Raw genomic sequence first — 10,460 nt, 5'->3', positions numbered from 1 at the left:
AGAAACTTAAATCTATCTATTGACTATCGGTAAACCTTTTGTGATTGTTTACTCTACAAAACAATATCTTACAGAAGCAGCACTCTTAAAAAACTAACACTGAGAGAAAGAAAGGCTTGCACAACATTGAAAATGGCGAAAGCAGGAAAAACTTTTATGTTTAAGAAACATTTTGTTGGTTTACCAAAAGAAGATGATTTTGATCTGGTGGATACCACTTTGCGTGAATTAGAGGATGGAGGTACTAATTTTTATTTATTATTTACATGTTCTCTTTAGATAAAAGCCTGAGGAAAAAAATAGAAATCCCTGTGAACGTTGCATAAACATCTGTTTGTTCAGGTTTTCTTATTAAAACTTTTGGTGTGCCAGGATTAACATTTTTTATACAACGCTTTTTAACCTCTTGTAGTTGAATACTATAATAAAACACCACCCCTTTGCATTGAAAGAGGCGTTTATTTCAGTCCTTCACCCTAAACGATTAACTCAATGGTGATTTCAGGACTCAATTTGCTTTTAACTCTCATTTTAAAAAATGCATCCGCGCTCGGAAAGCTAGATGCTTTCAATTAAGTTTTTTCTATTTAGAGTTTTTATTTGAAAGTCAGTTCCTCAGCGTGGATCCTTACATGAGGTGAGTGCCGCAAAGGTCTGGAATATAATAAATAATTTTTAAAAACATTTGTCTCAATTACCTTTCTGACTGATTCCAGACTCTTCACAAGTCAATTGCCTACTGGCATTCCGATGATTGGCAGCGGAGTTGGGAAGTAAGTAGCCGTAGGATATTCAAATAATCTTTCAAACAATATCACTATGGCAGAAATTAGGTGTAAAAAATCGGGACGGGAAATTTTTACTTTATCCCAGCAGCGCTTTGTTTCGTAAGGGACCACATGTTACTGATGTTATGGCCTTGATGTTGGAAATTCTTGACGTTTGAGTAGCACAGACTTGATTTTACATTAAAATAATTTTAATGACGTTATTAGGATTTAAAATGACGTCATTTATTTAAGAAAGTTTCTTATTTTAATGATAACATTTTACAGCACTCGTGCATGGGTTTTAAAATTCACGAAAAATAACCCTCGTCTGAAAGATATTTAAATTTTTCTTTTTATTACATGGCCTGATAACAGGCCGGAAGTCACAAAGTGTCAACAATGATTACGTTCCGAGCAAGTTATGTCCAGTCGAAAAAGGTGACGGTTAGGTCCACATCTAATTTTATCACTAACGAGGATGAAAACTATTAAACATGGGAAAATTTTTGTCAAAGACACGTGCTAGGGGCGGTCAAGGTACTAAACTAAGATCTTCGATGAAAAAAAATACCTAAAAAAAGAACAGATATCACGAGTAATAATTTTTTTCTTCCTAGAGTAACAGAGAGTAAAAATGAGAACTATCCAGTCAATTCCATTGTTGTCGGTCCATGTGGTTGGACAACTCACTTTATTGTTACTAAGGAATTAGTGAAATCTAAAGAATTTCTTGTCATACCATCAGACATGCAAATGTCGCATTCGCTCGGTACACTTGGCATGCCTGGGTGAGTAGTTGATTATATTTTTGACATATTTGGGATACTCGATATTCTGTTACTATGCGAACATAAGTATTGCTGATGATGTAGAATGAGAATGGGAATTTTTTTTTAGAATTTATGTTGAAATAAAATATTTTTTAGAATGACAGCCTACTTTGGTTTACTCGACATCTGCAATCCCAAAGAAGGTGAAACTGTGTTCGTCAACGCCGCTGCTGGAGCGGTTGGTAACGTGGTCGGACAAATTGCAAAAATCAAAGGTTGTCGCGTAGTTGGTTGTGCTGGTTCAGATGAAAAACTTAAATATTTGAAAGAAATTGGATTTGATGCTGTTTTTAATTATAAAAATGCCGATTTTGAAAAAACATTCTCCGAGCTTTGCCCGAAAGGAATTGATTGTTTCTTCGAAAACGTGAGTCTTCGATGTACTTTTCTGTACCTTGTCCTTAGCGTGGTGCTGAAATAATTTTTGGCTATTTAGTGCGTCTTTCAGGGATGATCAAAAAATCATAGAATCGATTTAAGAGAACTATTTGTTTTTTTCAACAAAATCATTTTAATTAATTTTTTTATTCCAAGGTAGACTTACCGAGATATTTACGAAATGCTTAGATCTCCAAAATATTACTTATCTAACTGAAGTTATTCAAAGAGACTGTTATTTGGTCAAAGGAGCACAAAAGACAAAATTGCAAATTGGTTCAACATAGTAAAATTCCGCAATCAGAGTCTAATTATGCTGCATCCGCCCTAACCGGTGTACATCTTATTTCTTCACAGGTTGGCGGAGCAATGTTTGATGCTGCTATGAATCACATGAACAAATATGGCAGAATAGCTGTTATTGGTGGAATCTCAGGATATAATAGTGTTCATGAACCACCAAAGGGTAAAAAATCTAATTGGTTTTTCTCTTTGTCTGTAGCAGTTAAAATTGTTCTGCTTAGACTTTTCTTCGATTTATAGGACCTTACATTCATTTACCTACGATTATGAAGGAACTGAAAATTCAAGGCTTCATGGCAGGTTCATACACTGATAGGAATCCGGAGGGTTTCAAGCAACTGAATTCTTGGATTAATGAGGTAATTTTTATAATTTTATAAAATGTAAACACACTGTGAGTTACTTCAGAAGATTTAATTTGATGAATGTTTAGGGTAAACTGAAAGTTCGCGAGAAAGTCATAGAAGGATTTGAAAACATGCCAAAAGCTTTGATCAGTTTGTTTCATGGAGAACACATTGGAAAGGTTGTTGTCAGTGTTAAGTAGAGTGCACAGCTGGTGTCTAACACACGCACAAGAAATACAGAAATTGCTTTTAAAGCACTGTTTTTATAATATATTTTCACCGTGATAACGTAAAAACAAAATTTTTTTTATCACGTTAAAAGATGTGCAATTTGTGTATTTAAAACTTTTTACATGTATTACCATTATGGAGGGGGGGAAATTAATCTGCGAAAAAAAAGTTGCGAGCAAAAGTTGTTCAGAACAGTATTTTTTCAAAACTCAGCATTCGCGGCGTTCATGAAAGGATGGTGTTGATGGTCACTGACTGGTTTAAAATTCATTGGATGGCAAGAGGGATACCTTGTAAACGAAAAAATTCCCGCGATTTTTTTTTTTCAAATTATGCTTCTAGTTTCTTTGTTAGTTTAGTTATAACGAATTTTAAATTTTCCACGAGGTTTTAATTTTGCAGAGACGCTTTGTAAACAGTGTTGTTTTCCCTTTCAGTTAACCAGGATAAACGATGTCATGAGCCCGTCGTTAGGTTATAATAGGTACTTTACTTAAAAAACAAAACGGCGTTATCAATAGGTTTTCATGAAGGCTCTTCATATCAAAAAACGCGCCAAAAAATTGATAACGTGATATTAAAGGATAGTAACAACAAAGAAAAATATAAACATAAGGGTTATTTTTAATTCAGACCTAGGACCCCCGACCGGGGTCGACTGCATCAAATTTTGGTGAAAGTACTGACAAATATTTGCGACAATATTTCTTACTTTTATTTTAATAATAATCCCTTCATTATAGTACCGATTTGTTTATATTTGCTGTGTTAATATGCGGGTTACAAGCGAATCAATATAATCCGCGTGGCATGTATGAACTACTGCAAGGTGAAATGACCTTTTATTATGGTTGGATGAAAAGTCTATATTATTTCGACCAAAATGTAGTTGTCAGCAAAGATTTTATTTCTAGAAGAATGGCCGGCAAAATTGAGTGTTGGTTTGTCGTTGTGAGCTGCATTCTTTGTATCTTGTCAATATAATACCAGTCAAAGTTTACTAAGAAATTCTCGCCGTCCTTATATCAAAAAGAGAAAGCCCTGGGATTGAGGTTGAGTTTACTTGTCATTGATTGCAAACTTTGGCAGGGTGGGTTTTTTTTGAATTTCAAGAAATAGTGGAAAACCAGCCTTTTTCATAAATATGTTCAGGTCAGCTAGCTGACTAATTGGTGTGTTTGACCTTACGACTTGCTGGCTGCTAGTTAGCTGGACGATTTGCGCAGTTTATCCAGCTACTTTTTTATAAATTGATTTTTTAAATTTCACCCCAAACATTGTTTTGCTACTTTAGGAGTAAACGCTCCTAAAATTCGTTTATCTGGGTGAGACTTTACAGGTTTCTGTTTATGTATATATTTTTCTTCATTTGAAGTTTAAAAAAAACAGGTTCTGCTTTTTTCGTCAATTTTATTTCTCTGTTTAATTTTTTTTCTCTGACAAACTAGACTTTGGACTTAATTCGCACCATGGAAATTTTTTTTTTTTTGACTAATTATCTACCATGCAAATTTTCTAATTTTCGACCATTTATTCGCCCCACGTATAACCGAATGACGTAACCGCATAACCGAATAATGAAACTGTATTACTAAATAAACCACTCGACCGCATATTGGTCTTTTATCTAAATTCATAAGCTTCATTTAAGACTGATAAATGTGCTTGTTGAAAGAGCGCAAATGAATGGGGTTAAACATGGTAAATCAATTAATAATAATGAAAGTGGCTAATAGACGAAGTTAAACCTCTTCGAAATTTTTGCGGTAGGTCCCACCGTTGTGTTCAGTCTGGATGTAAACTCGATCCCAGGGCTTTTTTTTCTATTTTGTTCTTGCTGTTCCTATCGAGGTTGGTCTAGATGCTTCTTAACTTTAAATATTTTCTGAAAATTTGTCCCCAGGGTCCTGTTTTAATGTTTTTTACAAAGATCTGTCAATCTATCTTCACTTCTCTCAATATGTTGTAGATTAGAAGTTAAAAGTATTTATAATCTCAGCGTCATGTTAAGAAACATCGTGTTTTTGAATTTCCGCGCCCGAAGGCGTAGGAAATTCTTTAAAACCGTCGTTTTTTCTTTCGGAGCATTTTTTGAGAAAAAATCGACCCTGGGATTTCATGTTGGTCCGTCACAGATGTAAACTTCGTACTCAAGCTCCTTAACTACTGAGAAGTCTAGTATTGATGCTTCAGGCCAAAATTGGTATTTGTTTTTCGACAAAATTTGACACAGTTAACAAAAAAAGTATGCTGAACATAATGGTGACATAATAATTTTGATTTTTGTCACCTAAATGTCATTTTAAGCCAAAATTGGTCCAAAAATTAGAACTACTTTATTTTCAACAAAATTTGGCACAGTAAACAAATAAAGTATGCTGAACATGATGGTGACATCAAAATTTTGATTTCTTGTTACCTAAATGTTATTTTAGGCCAAAATTGGTCTTAAAATTAAAACTACTTTATTTTTGACAAATTTTGGCACAATTAACAAAAAAAGTATGCTGAACATGATGGTGACATCAAAATTTTGATTTCTTGTTACCTAAATGTCATTTCAGGCCAAAATTGGTCCAAAAATTAAAACTACTTTATTTTTACCAAAATTTGGCACAGTAAACAAATAAAGTATGCTAAACATGATGGTGACATCAAAATTTTGATTTCTTCTTACCTAAATGTCATTTCAGGCCAAAATTGGTCCAAAAATTAAAACTACTTTATTTTTACCAAAATTTGGCACAGTTAACAAAAAAAGTATGCTGAACATAATGGTGACATCAAAATTTTGATTTTTGTCACCTAAATGCTATTTTAGGCTAAAATTGGTCCAAAAATTAAAACCACTTCATTTTTGACTAAATCTGGCACAGTTAACAAATAAAGTATGCTGAAAATGATGATGGTACAAAAGTTTGGTTTTTGTCACCTAAATGTCATTTCAGGCCAAAATTTATCCAAAAATTAAAACTGCTTTATTTTCGACAAAAATTGACACAGTTAATAAAAAAAGTATGCTGAAAATGATGGTCACATCAAAATTTTGATTTTTTGTCAACTAATGCCGTTTAAGACCATAAACGTTTCAATCGCAAGACTTTCAACCACGAATGATAGGCTGTATTTTTTGTTAGCAATTTCTTTTAAAATGTGAGTTTATTATGACACGTTTCATTTTGTTTGCGTTTTTTCTAGATATAATGTCACTGATGGCCTTTATCTTCAGAGGTTCATGCACCTAACCCCTTCGAATGTTTGACACAATAACACAACGAATTAGCAGGTTTTCATCAAATATTTTGGTAGCGCTCGGAAATTCTTAGAGCCCCAAGGGCTTCTTGTTATATATAAAAAAAAACGTTTAAGTATGATATTAAAGGTCATTTAAGATGTTATTTTAGTCCTTAGTGCTCACAATGTTTTATTACCATGTTTGTCACTAGTCAGATGTGTTCATACTCAGCGGTTCACGCTAACAAGCGAATAAATCCAGCAGAGATACATAATAGGTGAATTTTTATCATAGCACATCCGTACTTTATTCGTAACTATCTGAGTTCATCACTAACATATTGCCGCACGTAGTGTAGTGGGTTCGTCTGCGGCTCCTACTTCGCCCAGAAGTTATCAGATAACAAAATGTCTTGAGATCTTTGTGCAGGAAAACTGCACTACTAAGTCTGAAGTGCAAGCAGAACAAGAGAAAAAATGTTTGGCTGCTACAATTAAGGCTCGTTTCCATTCGACTGCATTTTCCGCTATAACGCAAAAAGATTTTTGCTCTCGAGCAGAAATCAATTTCATTGTGCGAATTTTTTTTTAAAAATAGCTGCTGCTGTAAACAAAAGATTAATTTTATCCTATAAACTAAAACTATCTCTTTTGTCTATTATAATTATACGTCGAAGACAGAAAAAAAGAGAGAATGTTTCAAAGAAAAAGAAAATTTGGATAAGAAAATTTTTTCAGGAGGGACGTTCAAAACGGTTGTGTTTAAATTTGATAAAGGACTTCATGCTGTTGGATCACGAATTACTATTCTGGGTTGCTCTTTTTATTATAAAATCGTCTCGTTTTCGTGACGTTACAGGTCCCAGTGAACGCTTATGCATCACATTATGGTATCTCAAAAGTGGAGATGCTCAATTACCAATTGCAAGTACTTTCGAATAAGTCCGTCAACTGCTAGTAGAATTATATAAAAAACTAGCGATGTTATTTGAAACGAGTGTCGTGGATATCTTATCGGACAAAACTTTGTCGGAGAAAAGTGACGAAATTTTTCTTTGGTGACGAAAGTTATGTCCGACGAAAAAATTTTGTCTGACGAAAAATTTGTCCAAAAGCAAATTTTCTAATATTTTAAAATTTACATATTGATCTCGAAAATTCATATAAGTTATACTCTGTTGATAGAATTTTACAAGCAACCAACTGGTCCCAACCTCGTCCCCAGGGCATCTTGTATCTTTTCTGACAAAATAAATTGGGCGCCAAATTCATTGTTTAAATTGGTTAACCGGGTTCTGATTTGTCAAAATCTAGCAGCGAAACCTTTAGCCACGAAAAAGTTAGAACTGTTTCTACTTTTCAGCGAAGCAAATATTTCGATGCAAAATCAAAACAAACAAAACTGCGCATGCTTAGATACAATTCGCCGTTAATTCGCTCCGTGAAAATCCGCCTTATAAGAATAATCCAAAATGGGCAAAAATTTTCGTCAGACAAAATTTTTCGTCGGACAAAAGTGACGAAAATTACGGAGGTGACGAAAATTTTGCCGATAAGATATGTTGACATGCCAGATACAGGAGCTAAATGGTTTAGAGTAGCGAAGGAATTTGAAGAAAGTGGAACTTTTCGCATTGTCTAGAAGCGATTGATGTAAAGCATGTGGTAATACAAGTCCCCCTCGTAGTGACTTGGAATTTTTTAATTATAAGAAAATGCATAGTATAATTTTACTATAGCCGTAAGTAGATACGAATTCACAATGCTTGATATTTGGGACGTTGGTCGCCAAAGCGATGGAAGAGTTTACAAAATACAAGTTTTTAATAAAATTCCGTTCGCACATAAATACTACAAGGACTTAACGAAACAAGAACGACGGGGACTATCTGCAACGACGTTGTCAATAACTTTTTAAAAAATCCTGTTAAAAAAAAGACGTCAAAAATTGATTACGAAATATTAAACGAACGCGACAAACTGAAGGTCTGTAAAAGAATGAAATTAGTCTATTAAAAGTCTGTTAAGAAAATTTAAACCTTAAAAAGCCTTTAAACCAGGTATTTTGTTTACAAAAAAAGTTTAATTTGGGAGCACCTATTTTTCCAGGTAACAAAGTTAACAATCCAATAGCAAGAAGTTTAACATTAAAATTAGAAGAAAAGAAAAAGTGTACCCCTTTTTGATATCAGACTACATGCAAAAAAGAGACAATAGGTCTAGAAATTGAGGTTGGATTTTTCCCGGAAACCTAAAAGTTTAAAAACATCCTGTCATTGCAGAGCATAATTTTACGGACCTGATTAGCATACGACCCAGCCCTATGTTTCGGGGGAACACTTCTAGTCGGCAGCTGGGACACAACAGTAAAGTAGTCAGCTGGGTCACAGTTAAGTGTTGTGGCATCCAGCCAGGTAGCTGTATTTTCAATAAGAAAGCAGAAAGCTTTACCAAAAGAAAGCTAAATGCTTATAAAATAAAATATGTTTTCGATGTCTTTATCTAGCTAACTGTTTAACTATAGTTAGTTAATATATATATAGGTAGCTAGATAATTTTTTATTAAAAGCAACCCAGTTATTAAATCTAGCTTAGCTAGCTAGTTTGGTTTAAAAATGATCCAACAATTTAAGCAACTTGCTTCAACCATAACATCTGTTATATATGATCCCTTTCTAATTATATAGGTGTGGCTAGGTGCTAAACAGTCAGCTAAGAAACTTGTAATAAAAAAGGCTATTTGTTTATTATTTAGGCTTGATTTCCATCTAGCGTTAAATCGTGTTAATATCTTGCGCCCTAATTTCTGACCTCAGAGTTAATCATATTAAGTTTTTAGCATAAGGATGTTTCTAGTACAAGCAAACGCTGATTTAATTTATTTTGTTGAAAGTTATGAGGGAGGACATTTTACTAGGGATTTTCATGAAGCGAATTAAAAGAAAGGAAAAAGAAAAAAACAAAAACAGTCAAAATTTAAGGCTCATTAATTTTTGTAAAACAAGGGCAATACCTAAAATCTTCTTAAAAAAGTATTTTGTGAAGCAACAACAAAAATAACCACACAACATTCTATGTATAGAAGTATATTTCTCTTGTTTCATGTTAACTACACTTAAGTTTGGAGGAATGGGAAGGATTTCAGGTTTGGTAATGGGGAGCCCCCAGATGCGTGTGTTTCCAACCTTACCCTTGAGACGTATCTCATTGAAATGTCTGTGTCTCTCGTGGAAACGCTAACTCACCTGGAGTATCTCTCATGGAAACACTAGCTCACCCGGGATACCATTATTCCATTACTAGTCGATAAAGCCCATGGAAAAATCCACCAAGGGGGGATAAAAATGAAAAAGAAATGTCATTTAAATTTTGATGATGTCAGCAACCCATCCACAAAAAGATAAAAACCTTGTTTTCAGGTTGCCTCTATTGTGTAGAGCTTAAACTGTTGATCAAGAAAATGTATATGATCATGTGCTTTTGATGAGCAGTTAATGAGATATAAGGTTTTAAAAATTTGCTGACGTTAGCAATGGCCCGTCAAAAACCCCAATTTTTTTTAACTTTGTATACCTGTTGTGTTCATCGTATAGATCTTGAAACTCTGATCAAGAAAATTTATAGGATCATGTACTATTGACAAACAGTTGCAGAGATAGGGTTTAAAGGTTTTTTTGATGACATTAGCCCCTCCATTCCGAAACGGATTTGGGGATCCAGATTTGGGAAAATTACCCAAATTGGTCCTTTGTGTTCCCTATGCAGTGAAAAATCATTGACGTCACCACCTCGTTTCCAAGTTATTTGACCCCAAAGTTTTAGGTGCACTGTAATGGCTTCGTTAATTTAATATAGGATATTGACGTTAAAGTAGTTTTATTGACTTCGCGCTATAACGTCAGAAAATTTAACATTTGCATCATGCATTTTTTAGCAACATCAAAAAAATTAACACATCCACTTTGCCTGTTACAGACAGACACAGTCTCTGTATTATTATATATAGATATACTAGTCGATAAGGCCCATGGAAAAATCCACTTAGGCAGGATAACAGAGAAATACATCCGTCATTTAAATTTAGTTGACGTCCCCTTAGACCTGTCAAAACACAAAAATTTTTTTCATAAATTTGTATGCCTGTTGCCTTCATCGTATAGATCTTGAAACGCTGATCAACAAAATGTATAGGATCGTGTACTTTTGACAAACGAATGCAGAGATATTAGGGCTTACAGGTTTTTTGATGACGTTATTAACCCGTCTATTCCGAAACGGATTTGGTTACCCAGGTTTAATAAACTTACCGATTATTGGTCCCAGGTAGTCCCTAGTTACCCACATGGTGAAAAGATAAAATATGGCTA

The 10,460-nt window shown here is 34.0% G+C and overlaps 1 protein-coding gene across 1 annotated transcript; it reads left to right on the top strand.

Annotated features, from left to right (window-relative positions):
• Positions 1 to 2,966, top strand: LOC130644644 (prostaglandin reductase 1-like). The gene is made up of 8 exons (XM_057450328.1): positions 1 to 241; positions 592 to 637; positions 717 to 773; positions 1,388 to 1,558; positions 1,697 to 1,967; positions 2,336 to 2,444; positions 2,522 to 2,640; positions 2,715 to 2,966. Exons 1-8 carry the CDS (start codon positions 133 to 135, stop codon positions 2,826 to 2,828), a joined length of 996 nt encoding a protein of 331 aa, XP_057306311.1. The 5' UTR covers positions 1 to 132; the 3' UTR covers positions 2,829 to 2,966.
• The last annotated feature ends 7,494 nt before the right edge of the window (positions 2,967 to 10,460 follow it).

Source organism: Hydractinia symbiolongicarpus, chromosome 5 (assembly GCF_029227915.1).
Source record: "Hydractinia symbiolongicarpus strain clone_291-10 chromosome 5, HSymV2.1, whole genome shotgun sequence".
NCBI classification, from domain to species: Eukaryota; Metazoa; Cnidaria; class Hydrozoa; order Anthoathecata; family Hydractiniidae; genus Hydractinia; species Hydractinia symbiolongicarpus.
The sequence above is the reverse complement of the archived record's forward strand: the minus strand, read 5'-3'. Positions and strand labels throughout refer to the sequence as shown.

Bases quoted from the DNA above. Each gene is read 5' to 3' on its own strand.
- LOC130644644 (XM_057450328.1), top strand. From the start codon at position 133: ATGGCGAAAGCAGGAAAAACTTTTATGTTTAAGAAACATTTTGTTGGT. The intron at 2,445-2,521 runs GTAAAAAATCTA...TTCGATTTATAG, and splicing joins TGTTCATGAACCACCAAAGG to GACCTTACATTCATTTACCT. The intron at 2,641-2,714 runs GTAATTTTTATA...ATGAATGTTTAG, and splicing joins TGAATTCTTGGATTAATGAG to GGTAAACTGAAAGTTCGCGA.